This window comes from Thunnus albacares, chromosome 23, assembly GCF_914725855.1.
Source record: "Thunnus albacares chromosome 23, fThuAlb1.1, whole genome shotgun sequence".
Taxonomy (NCBI): Eukaryota; Metazoa; Chordata; class Actinopteri; order Scombriformes; family Scombridae; genus Thunnus; species Thunnus albacares.
This window is the reverse complement of record NC_058128.1, coordinates 13,091,444-13,111,547: the sequence shown is the minus strand read 5'-3', so window position 1 is coordinate 13,111,547 and position 20,104 is coordinate 13,091,444. Positions and strand designations below refer to the sequence as shown.

The 20,104-nt window shown below is 39.8% G+C and overlaps 1 protein-coding gene across 3 annotated transcripts in view; it reads left to right on the top strand.

Moving 5' to 3' along the window:
• Positions 1–20,104, top strand: part of ptpn12 (protein tyrosine phosphatase non-receptor type 12) — a 50,618-nt gene that overhangs the window by 20,215 nt on the left and 10,299 nt on the right. For all 3 annotated transcript variants that reach the window (XM_044342973.1, XM_044342971.1, XM_044342972.1), the window contains exons 3-14: positions 498–574; positions 716–811; positions 2,314–2,352; positions 2,913–2,984; positions 3,153–3,212; positions 3,731–3,873; positions 5,910–5,976; positions 6,093–6,170; positions 7,396–7,494; positions 11,049–11,134; positions 17,800–17,989; positions 18,703–19,657. In XM_044342973.1, the coding sequence (XP_044198908.1) occupies positions 498–574; positions 716–811; positions 2,314–2,352; positions 2,913–2,984; positions 3,153–3,212; positions 3,731–3,873; positions 5,910–5,976; positions 6,093–6,170; positions 7,396–7,494; positions 11,049–11,134; positions 17,800–17,989; positions 18,703–19,657 (1,962 nt within the window). The remainder of the gene's footprint in view (positions 1–497; positions 575–715; positions 812–2,313; positions 2,353–2,912; positions 2,985–3,152; positions 3,213–3,730; positions 3,874–5,909; positions 5,977–6,092; positions 6,171–7,395; positions 7,495–11,048; positions 11,135–17,799; positions 17,990–18,702; positions 19,658–20,104) is intronic.

Sequence of the window (20,104 nt, the reverse complement as noted above, 5' to 3'; positions counted from 1 at the left end):
TATATGATGATCTCTTGCTTTCATACACAGAGTGCTTGCTGTACTTAATGACCTCAGGGGAAGCTTCTATAACGCAACATCTGTCCTATTTTTCATTCCTTTATCCTCTTTTTCTCCTCTGTCCATCCACCCACCTATTCATCCATTCATTTAGCTTTTAGTGAATGAGCTGCTGATGAGGCAAAGGATGTACAGGTTCATCCGTAACAAATGTGTACGCACACACACACACACACACACACACACACACACACACACACACGTAATAGGAATGAGGATATTGCTTTGTGTCCATTAACCTCTTTACATCCCATTTCCCTCTTTTTTTTTCCCCCCATGTCTTTGTCTGTCCTCTACATCTCTCTCTTTCTGTCTCATCCTTTTAATTTTTTCTTTCACTTTCTCTCTACCGTTACACTCTATTTGTATTTGCCCCTGTAAGTGAAATTACTTTAAATGGACTGACGTAAATATTTCTCTCTCTTTTCTCTCCCCAGTTGATCACAGTAGGGTGAAGCTGACGTTAAAAACAACCAATCAGGACACAGATTACGTCAATGCAAATTTCATCAAGGTAAAAAGCAGCTGAAAACCAAGTTCCTGTGCTTCATTGTCCGACATGTTTTTTTGACACTATGTGGTAAATTCTCAGGATATAAAGTGTTGTATGAATCACAGTAACATCCCCTCTCTTCCTGTCCATCTCTCCCGACAGGGCATGGATGGCCCAGAGGCCTACATTGCAACTCAGGGCCCGCTGCCGAACACTGTCATGGACTTCTGGAGGATGAACTGGGAGTACAATGTAGCTGTGAGTATGGCTCACTGGATGAAGGAGAAGCAGGAGAGATGGATCGATAGAATAAAAGGAAAATTGAATAAATAGCCCTCTGTGTCATGAAATGAGTCAGGAGTTCAACTTGGTTGGTTACTGAGTAGAAACTACTTCTTACATCACCCCTGTGATGCTACCAAGTCAGAGCTTCTTCAACTAAAACAAAAAAGAGAGATGAAATCGGTTATTATGCTTTCTATAACAATGGTAGCATAACAAAAATGTTTTGAAATGCTACATAACTATCAGTATTGATAGCATACTACCTGATATTTGGTGATTGATGTTTTAAGAGCACTGTCCGTTTATTCATCTTTGATTAATGTTCAACTCAAGTGTCTTTTTAAGAGAATATTAACTGTAAATTTGAACATTTTTTGTAAACCAAAAAACTTGCAGAGGGACGGTAGGACTTTTTTTTGACTCCATGTTTTGCCTGTAGTCTTCCTCTCTGGTTTGTATGTTGCCTGAGAGGCAAAATCCAAGGCAAAGAATGATTTGGAAAAGCGACAGGGACATGTTCTCTCATTCCCAGAAGAAACTATGCGTGTATCTGTTTATGATAACGTCTCATCATGTGAAAATATTTAAGAAGGTATGCGCAGTAATGCTGCAAATAGTTTTTGCATAAAAAATTGTATTTTATATCTACTTATCTCTATTCTAATGTCAGTTATATGACAGGTTTGGATTTGTAAGAGAACAGCTGACATTTCCTGATTGTCAGCATGGTCACTAATGCACACAGGTTTCATTCAGAAATATTTAATATTAGAAAAAGCAATGAAAAGGTCTATCACAGTATTATTACTGATATGGTACATTTCCATTTCTTTTTAGCTTCAACAGCAGCATGATGTGTATATATGCACTTTAAAAAAAAGAGTGTCACAGTTGAAGAAAGTTTAGGAATCACCGACTTGAAGATTGATCATGGGAATATAACATCTCTGTGTAGTTAATACTTCTAAAAAAGGGAAATAGTAATAATTAAAGTAATTAAAATAAATATTTTATATGCTTGTCAGAAATTAAGAGGCAGATGGGGAGTGCTTATGCTGGAACCAGATGGACATATATGAGAGGGAAGGAGAGAGGGAGGTGTGATTAGGCTTAACTTGCACTCTCAAAAGCTTTGGATTGCAGCTCTGATAATTACTCCTGTAGGATCAAAGGGAATGATGTGAAATATAGATATGAGAGTGAAATGTATGATCAAATATTCTGCTTTTAAACATTCTGTCCATGCTGTTGAATGGGGGGAAAAAAATCAAAGTTGAGCCATTCTTTATTTCTCCACACAAATAATTTAAGGTTTTCTTAGTCTGTGGGGAACTCCTCTGAGCCTCTGGACCGCATTTTGGCAACTAAAGCGTTACATAAATAGAACAAAACTGTATTTTTGGAAATGAGAGATTTATCTGTGAGAGGCTGAGTCTAAATATTGATGGTAATCCTTCCTGTTTGTGTCTCTGCAGGTTATTGTAATGGCTTGTCGAGAGTATGAGATGGGAAGGGTAAGCCTGTGATATTTAATCCCCTCATGAATGTATGTGTTTTCGTGTAAGTGCATGTACAGTGTGCAAGTGTACAGATTATTATGTGCCTGTACACACATTTATTATATCCACCTAAGTGTCTGTTAGAACAATGTCTGTTAGAACATCCCAAAACCGGCAAAAATGTCTGAATCTGCGTCTATATTCCTGTTTGTGAAGAAAAAAATTGTGTTTAAGAGACACAGAGAAAAAGGAAGATCTGTTGCTAAAGACAGTTACCAAATCCTTGAGTCAATTTGCATCAATTCATGCTTGTCAAGATTTTGGCTAAACTAAAGTGTGATTGATAACATGTTCAAATAACACTCATACACCTCTATAAATGTGTGTTTACCACATGTAGATGTATAATAATAGTATGTATCTATATAGTCTTTCTCTTTCCGTGAATGCAACTGTCTGCGTTCCACATGTCACGTTTAATTGTTCATTTCAAGTGAGAAAGTGCACAGGAAGCTGTGGTTTGAGTGTGGCATTTTGTTCTCAGCCAAAGCTAACTCCTGTTCATCTCTGGTTAGAAAAAGTGTGAGCGGTATTTCCCGATGCGAGGGGAGGAGCCCATGAGTTTTGGCCCTTTCCGAATCTCCTGTGTAAGTAGACAGATCTCTGATATCACAGCTGTGTTTTGTAATGAGCGTGTAAGGAGGGAGGGAGGACGGGGGTGTCTATTTTTCAGACTTCTGAATATCTCACATTTTGTTCTAATGGCAGTGTTGGTCAAGCATTGTGTAAAAGTTCCCCTTGTGTCTCTTTTCTAGGAATCAGAGCAGACCAGAACAGACTACTATATCAGGTCTCTGTCGGTGGAGTATGATAACGTAAGTTTGCTTCATTGCCTTCGCTGCTCTTTAGACCTCATTAGTCCAGAAAATAAGTTGTCTCCAAACTTGTTGTTCGTCACTGTCAGTCTTTACATTCACATAGTTCATTCACACCATGCAGCTGAACAATAGTAATAGTGGTATTCCAGTATTGATGTACCTGACAATATGGGAAATGGATGCAAAAATCACATAAAAATAATCAAATTGGTGTTGCATTGATACACATTTAATCAGAAATATAATAGCACATTTAAAACAAGAGCCCATTTTTTAGTTTAGAAGTAAAATCTGCTCAAATCCTTCATATGAGCCGCAGAATTTTGTAAAAACAATGACACAGCATGTTCTTATCATCACCAAACAATTCCACTGAAAGTCAGTAATATTGAAATATCTCCCACACATTCACATTTACACATTTACTTTGTCCACCTGGCCCAGTAATGACATTTTCTGGCCTTCAGTTGACTCTCCACCTTTAAAAAGATGTTCTCCTGTTTATCTTCCTGCAGGAAAGACGGAGGATAACACAGTTCCATTATATGAACTGGCCTGATCACGACGTCCCCTCATCATTTGACTCCATACTGGATATGATAGGACTAATGAGAGAATACCAAGAGAATGATGATGTCCCTATATGTGTGCACTGCAGGTAGGTAGATACACACTGTGCAGAGACATCACCACAAACACACACACATGTAGGAACATACTGTAACTAAGGCAACATCAAGTAATGAAATGGTGCGATCTACAATGTACTCGGTATGCATCAAATCATACCTCAACACAAGCAATGCTGATTCTGAATCACTTTTTTTTTTAAATTCTCGGACTGAATAGAGTGATTAATGAGATCACCAGTAGTTTTCTGCGAGGAGGCAGCAAGAATGCGCAACAGGTGGCCAGCAGGGGTTTGTGTGTGTTTTGAAATCAAGTTTCGACACAGCAGAGAAATGTTGCAGTACTGGCAAGACCCGACGCATACAAACACACATCTACTTCTGGGGGAAAAAAGCTAGACTTTATTTTTAAAATTCAAATGATGTATGTTGTTTTTTTAACTTGTTTTGTTTGACATTTCATTATTCTACTGGATGAATCTCCTGGTTTTTAATTCACTGTAATAAAATTCCATAATGCAATTTTTGACCTAACCAGATGAGGCAGACCATCATTTTATTCTGATAGCTGCCACTGACTATAGGAACCTGAAATGCCCAAGATGGTCCAACTTCGGACCTCATGTCTGGGGACCCCAGGTCTGTGAGCCAATGGGAAGAGAGTTGGGTCCCTAGACGTGAGATGTGTCACCTCCTTTAGAGATCTAAATTTTATTTTACTAGATTTGAACAGAGTCACATTTCTCTGCTCAGGGGAGATGTTCTCATGTTTTTGTCACTTAAAAAAATTAATTGTGCAGTTACCTCATTGACTAACACAAAATCATCATATGCAACAAGCTAATTTTAAACAGCACATTAGCTGACTGTTTAATGTCGGCATAAAGTTTGATCCTACTTTTCTGCAACTTGCTAATGTTAAAATGCTAAGTAACTACTGAACATTTAACTCTTTGTGAGGCTTTGTTGGATTATTATTTCACATATGACATATTTTTTTACACAGAAGATGCTGTTAAATTCTCATGCTGAGAGAAAATTAGTTAAATTAACTGTAAAATAAGTTGCATATTTACTTGTATACTTTTGTGGCAGAAAAGGAAGTGACACATCTCATGTCTGACGTCTGGGAACCTTACTCGCAGAACCCAGATGTGAGGTCTGTGGTTGGACCCTTCTCAAAATGTCAGCGATCTGTTACAGCATAATAAACAGAGATGTAGTCATTGAATTGATTTTAAGGAGCACATGACTCTATTTGTCATAAACTGTATATTAGTTCCAGTCTGTCCGAGTATGAAGTTGATGTTTTACAGTGTGTACCCCTCTTACTAAAGCCACATTGATTAGTTAGTTGGCTGTAAGCTGATAATTCAAACGCTATCCGTCCAGGTAGTGACACATTTCTGACAGATGTTATAACTGCACCATTTCTACCAATAAAGAACCTCTATTGATGAAGTAGTTCACAAGAATGAAAACACAGCACACTGTTTCATGAGGTAATATATTCAAGCTAACTATGGGATCCTGTGCTTCACACATGCATGGGTATACACACAACACACACACTGTCTCCATGTGTGTGTAATCAGCTATAATGAGCAGCCTGAGGACACTTCCCGGTTCCACACAGCAGGACTTAAAGCTGTGTCTCTGCGTGTCCATGTGCACGTGTGTGTGTGTGTGTGTGTGTGTGTGTGTAAAGATGCTCTGTGTGTGTGTATACTGTATGTGTGCGCTTGTTAAGAGTGGCGGAGAGCTCTGTGACAGCATGAGATGAAGTTTTATGATTTTGTGTGTGTGTTTGTCAGACATGATATCACATATCTGAACTTCTGTGCAGCTCCTGTCTCCATCCTGTCTGGGAGAGGCGTTGTCACTAACACACATGCGATTGAGTGTTTTTCTGTATTTATTCCTATTTATGAATTGTCAAGAAATCAGAGTTGGTATTTGACATAGAGATGTTTCTTTACGGATTTATGTTTGCGATGAGACGTGTGTTTGCGTCTTTACACGTTTGCTTCTGTTGAACCTAACCTGTATGCCTGTGACTGTACAGTGCAGGCTGTGGGAGGACGGGTGCTATCTGTGCTATCGACTACACGTGGAACCTCCTCAAAGCTGGGGTATGTGAACACACACGCGCTCTACTACACATACCTCAAACACACATTTACCTGTACAAATCATGTTACCGTTCAACTGAGAATGAGCCCTTTCGTCGTATTTTGTGCTTTTATAGAAAATTCCAGAAGATTTTAACGTTTTCCGGTTGATCCAAGAAATGAGGACGCAGCGACACTCCGCTGTCCAGACCAAGGTTTGTTTTTTTCAGGTTTAATTTGTCTTTTCTTTTACACACAGAACTGTATTATGCATTCATACAGATGTGTGATCTATTTAAGCCCTCCGATTAATTGGGTGTAATTTAAACCCGAAAGTGTTGCTGCAGTCAGATTTTTTCATGCCTGCAGTGCACACAAGGAACAAGGGAGGGTGTCAATATTGTGTGATGTTTTTTGTGCTTAACTATCCTTATACCTGGTTTTTCAAATAAGCTGTTTAATAATTAATAAACTTATAAGGATATTTATGGGTGTACATATACTTTAATAAAAGCATTTCACAGACATGCATGTTTTAGGAAATATATAATCAAACATTTAAGCCATTTTAAGCTTTCTGAAAGGTTGTGAATTTATTGTTTACAATTTATATTGTTTGCATTGCATTAGCTGCAGTGACTTTCTGTAAGTGTATTTCTGATGTAATGCAGCAGTCTTTGGGAAGTTAATCATTACTCTCTTAGGGTTTTGTGAGAGTAATAAGACAGTGATTCTATTGTAGCAGATAAGCAACATTTCCTCCAAGTTTCCTACCACACGTCTCTTCTTTCCTGTGTTACCACACACCTGGTTGATAATAGATCGTAGCCTGTTTAGCAGAGGCTGACACATTCCCATCATTATTTGTAACTGGATAGGGTTGTTTTGCTACAATTTTGACACGGGTGTCAAGTGATTCTCAGCTGAACATGTATTCTAGTCATGTTCTTTAAGTGCTGTAAATTCAATTAACAACAGCCTCCTTTGATGTTTTTGAAACCTTTTATGTTTTTTCCTCCCACACACAGTCTGACAGTTGTCATTCAGTGTCTCGCACCTGAATTATAGGGAATTTTATTTTTAACAGAAGTAAAGTCGTTTTAAAACCGGAAACTGTAATGTAATTTTTAAAAATGTAGTGCTGTACGCTTTTTGCAACCAGGGGAAAGTAATGAGATTACATCACTGTTCATCAGTCAAGACTGTTTCATTGTTTTCACACAGGTTGTATTTCCTTGTAAGTGGATGTTTTTGAGTACAGACAGAAAATGTTTTTGCTTCTGTATCGATTTGCTGAAGCCTTTTTCTCTTTTCTTCTCCTTCACCTCATTTCCCCCCTCTCTCTGGCTTTTTGCAACACTTTTCTCCTCTCCCTTCCCTGTCTCATCACATTTCTCTCTTTATCTCTCTCTCTCTCTGTCTTTGTCTTACTCTCTCTAGGAGCAGTATGAGTTAGTCCATAGAGCGATCGCTCAGCTTTTTCAGAAACAACTGCAGCTACTGGAGAGTCCCACCAACACGCAGATACACGATGGCATGGTATGACACGCACACACACAAAAACGCGCACACACACACACACACACATTGCACATGCTGTCTGGTGTTAAAGAAAGACAGGATGTCGCTGAGTAACACACTCGGAGAGGGAAAAAAACACAAATAATTAGTCACAGGGGAGGGAGAGGGTAGGAGGAATAGAGGAGAGAGAAGACAAACCTTCAGAAAACTTTGCTCCTCACACAGTTAAAGTAGAGTTTGTGCCAAAAAGAGGGAGAGATCCTCCTCTACAGTGGTCTCAGAGGACTGTATACAGTAAGACCTATTTAAAAGAGCTTGAAAAAAAGCTTTGCACTGTCAGTCATCACTGCCCTCATTCTAATTTACTTTTCACTATCCTATATTGCCCCATGTAACTCTTAACAAACACACCCACACCCACACCATATGAGTCGTGTCTCTAATTGTCCCTGTTGCTCCTGCCCTCGCCCTAGAAGTCCAATCAAGCCAGAAAGTTTATGCATGTGACAAAAACAACATATTCAGAAACATTCGCCCCCCTGCTTATGATCAAAGTCCATACTGGACTATTTTAACATTAACTGCAGTGCTCCCCCGGTCCAATCAGTTCAATTATCTCGGTTTAGCTGAAATTGAATCGGGTGTTGGAAGCTTGCAGGTGACAGACAGATCCCTGATACACAGCTCCTTCACATCGTATCATGTCATTATGTAGAAGTGTTGAAACTGTAGCTACTGAAGCTATAAGCTACTCTTCATTGGAAGTAGTTCAACTACAGTAACACCACAATGTTGAATGTAGCAAGCTACACAGAAAAACTAACTCAACACACTGAAGCTAGTTCACATCAAGTGTTACAGGAAAAATGTACTGGTATTAATATACTGGATTAATATAATTAAGAAAGGCAATATTACTATTATATTACTATTAAGTAATTTAAAGACAGAATGGACCAGTCAAGTGTCAGTCCTACTTTTTTTTCCCGCTCTGTACAGTCAAACCAGCCTGCTTGATTGATTCTCTCCTGAAACATAATATGGGGAGTTGGGGGTGCGAGATCAGCTAAGGTGGAGGAGCAACATTTCAATCATTTTTGAGTAACGTTTCCAGTAGCAAGCATGATTTTAAAAAAACCACATTGCTACCCTTCCGCTACCATAAAATGTAGTTAAACTAGTAATACATGTCGCACCGCTACTTCCCAACACTGTTATGTAGATATGTGAAGATGTGAAGATAAAAGACAGAAAGCCTGAGGAAAGAGGAATGAATGAGACACTGTGGAACAACTGAAAAAACCTAAAGACTGAGGACACAGAGAGACGATGAGAGGGCGAATTGGCCGTAATCCAGGAGCTGACTTCCTGCTTAGGAAGCTCTGATGACATCACCCCTCTCCCATAATGCACTTTGAGTCTGAGAATAGACACACGCATCCGTAGGGAAGGGGGGACCCTCGCTGCAGACGGTCACACGAACACACGCAATCGCATATTTACAGTACTGTACTGGGAAAAAACTTTGACCTAAAATCCCTAAAATATCTTTCAGTAACTCACTGATGGAAACCTGCTGTACCAGCCTTTAAAAATCATATTACTAATTTTCAGCTTTGTGTTATTAATCATTTGCTAAGAGTAGGTGTGGTGTGTATTGTGAGGAACACAACAACTCCAGCACAAGTTTGTTGCTGCTGATTATAAACTTATCATTATCTTACAAAGTTCAAGAGCACACTGGACTCTCTCACACACACATTTGGTTTTCAAAACATTATCAGTTTGCTTTACTGACTCAGTCCATACACACATTGACTCATGTCCAGTCAGCCATTGTTAGTGACTGAAACACCCACATAGGTGCTCTCAATGGCAGTACGAACAATAAGCCTACACATACACGCATCCCACACTTGTTTCTCTGCTCGCACGCAGCCGTCATTGTTTGCGAGAAGTATTCCTACCGAATTACTTCTCACAACACACACAGTCATACGTACAGTGAACAGCCAACCGCGATGTAATGTAATCTTCTGTCTTATACTCAAGTTAGTTCCTCACGTACTCACGTACACAGAGCTGATTTGGCCCAGCTGTCATGACTTTATGACGGCTGGAGTTGTCCTGTCGTCTTCTCATTATCAGAGCGGAGAGAGAGTCAAATTAATGAGTCACGCGGGAAGAGAGGATAGGATGAGGAGGAGGAAGACAGGAGGTGAGAGGAAGAGAAAGAAAATTAGTAGGGAGGAGGAGGGCTTATTTCAGGAACAATTTCAGCAACTTTCTACCTCTGAATCATCCAGAGGAGGAGAGATAGCAGAGAGTAGTTAGAGATAAAAGTACTTTATATTTCAACAGCATTCATAAAAACTCCAGTGACAATGAGCGCTGAAATTGACTTTTGGGTAATGAAGTCAAGCTACTTCAAAATTTTGCAAAGCTAATAGTGCGTATGCTGAAGTCATATAGATTATTTGCCAGTTATCAAGGTTCATTCTGGCTAGCAGGACAAAATGTGTCTTTCTGCACACACACACACATTTAAATGCTCTTAGACTGGCTGAACACGCCAAACTAAATCACATTTGGAATGCTGTCAGACTGCCCTGCAAATACCAGAACACTCACTGCAGCTCAGGTGTGTTCATTTCAGATGTCAATGTGAGATGGAAGAACTTTCCAGGCCACAATAGAGCAGACTCAGAAGTTCCACAAAACAATTAAACACAGAATATCCTTAAATTATGGAAGTAAAATGTTTACGTGTCCTAAAATCAGTGATGGGGAAAAGTATTCAGATCATATACTTAAAGGACAGGTTCACAATTTTTCAAGTCTGTCTTAAAACAACAGTCAGGTGCCTGAGTGAACACTGAAACAGGTTTTTCTTGCTGTAATTATTCCTCCTGTTCATACTGACCGTTAAGGGATCCCTTCATAATGCACTTACAATGTAAGTGATGGAGGGCAAAATCCACAGTCCTCATTTTAAGCAAAAATGTATTTAAAAGTTTTTTTTTCTGAAGCTAATACAGTATGAGGCTTTGTTAGTCAAATAAAGTGGATATCTTCCACAGTTACAGTCTTTTCAGTAAAAAATGTCCCTCTTTGTGTCTTGATGGACAGTGTTTTCTTGTTCAGCTGCAGTGGAAAGATCGTAACAAAAAGAGGGAATTTGGCACTAAAAAGACTGTAACTTTGAAAGATATTGATAATATTTGATTAATTTGGACAGCTGAACCCTCAAATTATCTTCAAATAAACTTTTAAATACATTTTTGCATGAAAGAGGACTGTGGATTTTGTCCCTCATCACCAACAATGAAAGGGTATTATGGGATCTCTTCATGGTCAGTATGAACAAAAGGAATGATAACAACAAGAAAAACACACGTCAATGTTAATTTGGACACATGTGTCCAATCTGTAAACTGATCACGTTTTATATGTAAAAAATCTTAATCTGCAAAGTAATAAGTCGCTACAGCTGTTATATTAATGTAGTGTAATAAAAAGTATAATATTTCCCTCCAAAATGTAGTGTAATCTTTGTTTGCATGTGTGTCCAGGATGAAAGTAGTCCAGTCAAAGCGGCCCACCAGTCAGACGACGAGAGATGGGACACACCCCCTCCAAAACCTCCTCGCATACGCAGGTAAGACACGTTTTCTCTTTTGATAGTATTTTTTGTCCTCACAAAACGTTTCTCTATCCGAGCCTTTTTAAGTTCAGATCTGCTTTCCCGGAGTTATCAGAAATCACTCGTCACTTGCAAAATGAATGCAGCTGAAGAATATAATGATCCGCTCTCAACCTCCACACAGATGAATGAACAGACTCACACAGAAGTGAGCAGTAGGTGTGAAGTGGCCCGTCACTGAACACAGTGGGTGTTGTGTTTTGTAGGAGGATGGCAGGAAAAAAAGAAAGGAAAAAAAAAAAAAAAGAAGTAACACAATCAAAACATATCCAAAAAGAAGTAGCGGGCGTTCTTTTCACCCCAAACCAACCAGAGCTTTGTGAAACATGTGTTCCCTGTCAGCCCACAGATACACTCGGGCCTCCACTTTACTGAAGTTAACTTCTGTTTTGCTGTTAACAACTGTTGTGGCCTGAGGAGCAGCTGTATTTATAGATCATTTTGCAACACTTTGCAATAGTCTGCAACACTACATTGTGTTGAACACGCCACAACCTTAGGCTAGTTTAAGTAGAACTGCTACATCTTACATCTCCCTCCTCTGTGAGAACAAACGCTTTTACGCACATGCAGGCGTATGATTTTAAAACACATACGGGCTCGTATGCACACATGCATGCCTTCTCTTCCTTTATATGTCTTTCTTCAGCATTTTTCCTGCTCCTTTCTCTCTCTTCTCGCTTCTCTCTACTGTCTGATAAGCGGGAGTTGCTCCTCTGTGCTCCCGTCTTCTCCCTCTCCTCTCATTTTAATTTTGCTGTATGTGCCCAGCAGGGGTTGTGCTCCACTTTCTCTCAGCCAGTTCATCTCCAGTCCCTCGTTCACTCATATTATCTACCCACAGACGGCACTGTCCTCCCCTCCCTCCCTCCTCCCCCCACTCCCATTAACGCTACAATACATACACAGCACAACTTTTTAAAGAAGCTTCGGTAGATGCCATTGCTCAAAGAAGTTGCCTCAGCACTGTTGCTTTAATGTCACAGGGGACATCCTGTTGCCAGGAGACACTGTTTTACTTAATTACCTGTTGCTGGGAGCCTTTTCCAACTACATTGTCTAAAAATGGCCAGGTTGGCAGCATTTTTGTGTCTGTGTGTGTGAATCATTGCCCTTTTTTTCTTTCTTTACTCAGGATTAATCTTCATTTAATTTTAAGGCCACTTCTGTACCTCAGTAATAAGTTAACTTGTGTGACCAGTGGTACAGAAAAATCATTTATCATCCCTAACATGACCTTTGAGTTCTCTTACTGCGCTAAAATTATCGAGCCTTTGGCTTCCTGAATTTGTCTATTGCAGCAGCCGGTTCGATGGGAAAGCAAACATTTTTCAGAAGTCCTAATTTTGGGAGGTAGCTGCAAGTGATCTGTTTACTGAAAAAAGTTTCTTTCCTGTTTGAGGTTAAACATACAAATTTGAACTCGGAAATGCTGCCAAAATAGGAAGTGTCCCCAGAAGATGGATAGAGCGCGACTGTCAGTAATAAATGGATTCCTCTCTTTCTACTCTTGTCTTTGTCTGTGAGTCTTTTCTGTGTCTCTCTCTTTCTCCTTGTCATCCCTCAGTTTCTTAAAGAAGTAACGTCGAAGGCCTAGTTTGAGCCTGAGACTATTTTAGTGATGGTAAGAGCTATTTTTACCAACATAGTCCACATTCTGCCGGCCACACTCCCCCCCCTGGGTGACTTAAGTGGTGTGATTGTGAGAAATTCTGCAGAAACTCAGATGAGGCTGACATCAAAGTCAAGCTGTAGATACTGAGTCACGACTTTCACACACACTCACAGCCGCACCCTGAAGAGTCATATCCTCCACATACCATTGTGGCTGGACATCAACCTTGATACCAGAATCTGCCTGTAGCATCTCCATAATCAAAAACCATCAAGTGATGAAATCTGGCATGGAATATTTGCCCAGATTTTTAATGGATGATAACATATTTCCTGATCTAAGTCATAACATTGTACATTGTTAAAACAAGGGTTTTGTTGAAGTGTGTTCATATCACTCGTAGTAAGGTTTCAGAAAAGTATTATTTTTGCATTTTTTACCTAAAAGTCACTTCTGAAAATGTTTATTTACACCCGGCCCTATCTGCCATTTTGGTCCTAGTCAGACCACAATTCAACAGTTATTAACAATTTCAAGGTGACTGTTCTTCCACACCACAAGTTTTGACAAAATCCATACTGATCAAGCTAAATCGGCAGTACTGTTATCAATGTGAGGACATTAAGGTAAACGGAAGCTTGTTGTACAACATTTAAAATATTAAGCCGGTAGTTTTCGAGTGTTATTTCTAGGCTGAGGAGGTTCTGCTCTCCAACAGAGGCGCCTGACACCTTATTGTTTGATTTGACACCCCTTTTGCAGTGCTTGTGAGCATTTCAAGTTCATTCTCATCATTAGCAGACAACCAAATAGATAATCATCTTATCTAGAAGCCTGAAATACACATTTGAATAGACAGTGATCTATATCATTGTGGTTTGCCTGAGCGGCCTACTTTGGCGTAGTCATCTGTGCGAATCTTTCCGCAGCAGAACTCGAAATCAGGAAGTTTCACTTTTAAGCTCTATCCCCTTCTAGCGCATCCCGCCTCCTATGAATGCACGCAGGTACCCACTGCGAACCAACACACTGATTAAAAATGCAGCATCTTCCCTCTGGAGTACATATGTGGAGGACACAGCTCGCTCGCCTTGTGTGTTTGAGTTTCTGTGTTTTATTTGTGAGTGTGGGTGGTGCTAGCGCATAAATTTCATGACTTTGGTGAGTCTGCATGCATGTGTGTATGTGTGGGTGTGTAAGTTGCGTGTGTGTGTGTGTGTGTATAAGTGTGCATAATGTTGGCCAAGGTTAGCTCTAACTGTGTTACCAACAGTATGGATGGTTTTTAGTCTTTTTATGCTCCAGGGTTAAAGTAGATTGTTAGAGATCTTGTCTTTTGCATGTAAATGCTTTTTACAACTTTAAGAAAAAAATGGACTCAAACCGCAGAAATATTTTACACAGTGTACCTCCAGAGCAGCTAATACAATTAAACTACTATAACCAGAGGAAATTGCAAGAAAGAGGCAACAAAACAATCTTTTTTTTAATCTTTTATATTTTCAGCACAACATACTTTTGGCTTTTTTTTCTCTCTACAGATAAAACAGAATGTTTTTTTTACCCTTCAGGGGAAACTACGTCTTTATTCGCTTGATGTAAACCCTCATAATATTTTAATACATATTTACTTCATTCTCCATGTATGTTCTAGCGATGCGGTTTCTCAGTTTGTGTTTTGTGCCTCTAAGCTCAGTTTCATTTATGCTCGTCTTTATTTGTTTTACTGTGACTTATTAGTGTTTGCTCCTGTAACAGCCCAGCTTCCCCTCAGGAATCATTAAAGTTTCATCTTATCTTATCTCAGAAGGACACAAGGCTTGAATAAACTCATCTGAATGATTCATATCCCCATGGTAACAACCAGCATCAGTGAGAATCATCTGTGTTATTGTTAAATATATCTTTTGCTTGCTCAGGCAATGAAGATGACATTGAGGACAACATTGAGAGTATAGTTGCTCTCATGGGTAATTTGTCTGTTCTTTTTTTTTTAATTAGATTTTTTTATGTCTAAGTGCATCGTTATTACATCCACAGGCAATACAAATGGATATAAGAGCAATGAGAAAGCATGAGGTACATTTTCAAAGCCAAGATTAAAAAAAAAAAGTAGAAAAAGTATCTTGTACAAAATAAATTACTCTCTCAGCCTTGTTTTCATTTAGAATGACTCATAGACTATTTCTTTACATTTTCAAGGGATAACTATGAAAAAAACCCATTTTCCCAGTGTTGTATGAAGATGTCTATCTTTAAGTTTAAAGAGAAAGTTACCTTTTCCATCATGTAAATCTCCATCGTCACATCTGTCCAGTTGTTTATGGTTGTTTCAACGTGCATCATCCATCTTTTGGTCCCTGCTGCCAGCAATATACCCGTTTAAATATCTGTCAATACTTTTTGTGGAGCATAAATGTTAAGTAGGGTGATTTCAGGATAAATCTGCCTTCCTTTTTTGTAATGTTCATATGTCTGTTCAAAGGAAATCTTATTGGAAATCATGATGGCAACCCTCTGTTTATGATTAGATTGTGAAGCCTATTTCTATCTATCTCTTCATCATTTAAACGTGTTTCTTGTAAATATACAATATGCGCCTTCTCTTTTTTCATTTTGGAAAGTATCTTGCTGTGTTTTATGGGATTATGTTTACCGTTGACATTGAAGGGAACTATCCTGAGCTTTTCATCTGTCATCTTTTCTGTAAGAAGAGAACTCAAACTGTCAAAAAAAAAAAAAAATCTGCCACAAACAATCTCTCTGGTAGAACATAGAAATAATACCATGAACTGATATAACTGTCAACACTCAGCTCAACTCACTCACCCATCATCTGCCAAACTATAGCTTCAAAGGTGAACGTTTCTGTAGATCGACCTTTAACTTTAACTGGCCAGAACACACCTCTGGCTTTGGAGTGAAAGCCTAATATATAAAAGTTGGGCCCTCTCTAGCAGCTTAGTGCATAAAATGTATTTGTCCATCATAAATATTTTGTATTTTCAACCTCCGACTTATTTTTACAGCTCTTATTTCAAGGAAAACAGATAGAAAACTGTTGTTTGTTTGTCTATCCAAGAGATTGGTGGAAGAAAAGGAAATACCACCAGACACCTTCAAGTGTTTTTGTCTTACATTGTATTGTTAATTTCTCCTGTCTAAAGGTGAAGAAGGTAAAGAATGATAGATTTTTCTGGATTGAATATGTTAACATATGTGTGGGCTTTCATATGAGTTATTTTCGTCTTGTTTTTTTTTAACGACTTCTGTAAACCTAGAGCTTCCCTCTGATGTCAGCTCTCCTCTGACCGTCTTTTTCCTGCCGTGCACCGTGCTTGGTGATTCATTCGCTCGACTCGATCCTGTCGTGAGGGTCTAACCTTAACCGGGAAACCTCTGTCCTTCATATCTTTCGTAGCCTCACTGATCGTGTGGTAGAGTCGCGTCCCATCCTCGTTGCGTGGTTACTTATTATTAGTATACTCAAAATGCCTTTGCCACATTTTATTCCAAAATTACTCAAAATTTTAAAATTAATTTACAAAATGGACAGCATAGATTTATAGAAGAGTAGCAGCTAATAGACGCTGAACTGTGATGTTGAGGCTTTATGAGGAAGCCTTTTACTGTGCGGCTGCAACACCAAAGTTACTTAAGAAAAGGAAATCCCCTACTTCTAACTTGCAACTTCTCTCTGTGTGTCTGACTTTCTATCAGTCTATCTTTGATCCACACACACACACACACACACACACACACACACAGCATCATGTGCAGTCTTAGGCTAGCTCTTCGTTCAGTCATGTGCTCTTGATTTAGCACATCACCACATCCTTTCACTGGTTTTGTGTGTGTGTGTGTGTGTGTGTGTGTGTGTGTGTGTACTTATTTTCATGTATAAGCAAATGTATGTTCTGTGCAGTGGAACAATATCTTTAAGTATAACTTTCCATATGTGAGGCGAGCTCGATGATAACCTCAATATCCTGTGTAAAATTCACACACCTACACTGTTTATAGCTGTGAAGCTTATAAGCACATTACCAAAGTACACAATGCTCTACAGAATATGTGGAAAACTTTTGTTGACCACAGTAAAATACAATAGAAATCACTCTTTCTTTCTTGAATGGTGATGAATGATTATATGTGAAATGAAGCTGCTAGAGAACACAATAAAATAAAAAAAATATAGCACATTGTTGATGTCCTGTATGGAAATCTATCTTAGACTCTGCATTGCATTTCCAGAAACATTAAACACAGTATACAGTACAATTCATATAGAGGGATAAACTCTGTAGTAGTGATTCAGAGTCTGTTTTCAGTTCATCATGTCAACCTTAAATCCACAAAATATGGGCGAGAGCTGTCTGACAGTGGAAGACATCTGAGGACATGTACTGTAATTTGTACTGTGAGTGTGTGCTATCTTTTTTTTTAAAAAATTGTGCCACCTAGTGGACAGACACTGCCTTTTAGTTTCATTCATATATGAAGCTCACTTTATTTCATATGTAGTTAGTGTCATATCTGAGTTTCATCATTCTTTTTTTTTTTAGATGGAGAATCATTTAAACATGGATGTCCAAAATGTCTGGAGGTTGTCTGACCCCTATGATGAAATTCTTGCCTTTTCATCATTTTCTTTTCTTAATAGCCTGAACCACAGTCTTCTTCTGTTTAAGCAAAACTTCTGTTTAAGGCACCTTCAGACGTACTTCAACTTTCAAAAAGCATAATAGCATAAAAGAAGGGTTTGTTTGGCTGTACATGAATGGATTTTTCTCACGGTTATAAGTGCAATTCTGGCTATGAGTGTGGTGTTTTTAATTATACTGCCTCTGTTACATTTTGGGCTCAGAGGAAGTGAGATGTCTTATTAAAGAACACCAAAAACGTGTCTCAGAGTGTGTACTCTCCACACAGTGAAAGTATTGTCTGGTTTAGTCTCTTTCTTTGCTGTTAATCTTGTTTGCTCTCTTTGTCTCTTTCTCTTTAGTACCCAGGTAGAAGGTGATGTCAAGGAAGAGATACTCCAGCCCCCGGAGCCTCACCCCGTACCCCCCATTCTGACCCCGTCTCCCCCCTCAGCCTTCCCCACTGTCACCAACGTACGGCAGGACAACGACCGCTACCACCCCAAACCTGTCATACACGTCCTGGCTACTGCACAACATAATGTGACAAAGGTACAGATACAGTGGAAATATTAAAGTTGTATGATTGCAGAATCTATTTACAGTATATCAAGTTTGTTGTATAAATGTGTATTTTTGTGCAAAAATGCTGATTCACTGGAGGTGTTGTGGAAAAAAAACAGTTTTTTCATGTTGTATGTTTGGTATTTGGACTTGTAAAACCTGTTGGGTATGTTAGAGTTTACCTTTTTTAGGTATTTGACAGGTTGAAAGGAAGTAGGGGGATAGAGAGCGGCATGACATGCAATTAAAGTCCCTGACTTGTTATTTGGGCCTCAGTCCACTTGGCCATCAAGATTATTGTAGATTGTTAGAAATAAATTTTATATATTTGATTTAACCATAGCGTTTACTAGGAACTGTAGGAAATCTTAATTGATCTGCATGTTTCTTCTGTTAGGGACAATATTAGATATTTCTGGGGGGGGGGGTGTTTGTGAGCAATTACTGAAAAATATGGTAGATGTTCATTATCAGTAGACTTGTTTGCATGCATTATGTGGAAACAGCTTACATAAGGCCTTTTATATGTTTAATCTGGGAATCTTAGTTATATTTCTAGAGAATTTCATACATTTTTCTCACAAGCTCTTCCTCTGGCTCCCATTCATGCATGTTCCAACACTGAAAGTATGTGGAAGATTTTGCTGCATTTTTTCAGAAGGGTCTTTCATGCTTTGTTTCTTCACTTCCTTTCTTTTCAGAATCAAGACATTGACAAGCAGCAGAACCAGTCAGAGCCCAGTCCAAACACGCAGACCAGTCCCTCAGAACAAAAAGACCAAGATCTGCTAAGTCGAAAACAGCAGACCCAGGTCTCAAACCTAGATCTTAATGACAACTATAACAACAAATTATCTTCAACATCCACAAAGTCAGAATCGGGCCAAAGCCAGACCCAGACTCCCTCCTCCCCCCTCTCGCCAGTCGTTGAATGTTCCGGTGCTCCTCGGATCGAGAGGAAGCTGAGCATTGAGATTAAAAAGGTGCCGTTGCAGGAAGGACCTCGTAGCTTTGACACTTCCTCCTCTATGGGAGTAGCGGGCGGAGTGGGCAGCGGTTCAACCAACAGTGCGGCCATGCTGCAAAGAGGCCACGCCTTCAAGGCCCGCTCGGGCCAATCCCTGCTGACGTCTAGCTCCTCGCTGTCGGAGGACTCGGGCACGGAGGGCGGAGCAGGTGGATGCGGGGATGGTCAAGCGGATGGAGGCGTCCTAGCCAGACCAAACCACCTCCCTGTGAAGAGCGAGAAGGGCGACGCGCACGCAGGGGAGAGAGCGGAGCCGAAGGCCGGCCACGCAGCGTGGGCTCAACCGTGCAACAGCCCCGAAAAACACTTCCCAAAGACCTCCTCCTCCTCTTCCTCGTCAGACCGCGTCGCCCCATCTTCCTCCTCCTCCTCCCACCTCTCCTCCTCCTCTTCCTCCTCCTCCTCCACTCCTGTTAGGACTGCCCTGAGTTTCACCAACCCCCTGCACTCTGATAACTCGGACGAAGAGGGGGATGGAGAGATGTTTGGAGGAAGGGAGGGTTGTCGTACTAATGTATCCACGGCGACAGCCATGGTTACTTCGTCCTCTCACCACGGAGACCACCAGCCGGTCAGGAAGGTGTCGCCCATGTCGATCGCAGGGCAGAGCTCTCCGTCACCCACAGCAAGTATGTCAATCAGCTTCAGCCGTTGCTCTTTAATTGAATGACTGGATCTAATTCTCTCCTGACAGAATCACTTAGCAAGTTAACAGAGAAGCCAACAAATTAACTATAAAAGTAGTCAGATAAATAGACATCCAGTTGAACTAAATGGATCAAGTTTAGACAGCAGTCATGATTAATTTAAGTGGACCCGGAAATGATCCAAACTAAACATTCAACTCTGCAGTTCAGTCCAGCTCACGTCTGATGAGTTCTTTTCACTAAAACACTGTTGAAAGCACTAAGTGTAAGTCTGACAACCCGTCTTTATTATGATCCACACTCACAGGCAAAGGGAAACCACACAGTAGAGTCATTTTCTGGGTCAGTAAGGAGACAGAGGTCTCAGACAGACCACATGGTAATGACAAGTTTTATCTGTCAACACACGCACACACGCACTGTAGACCG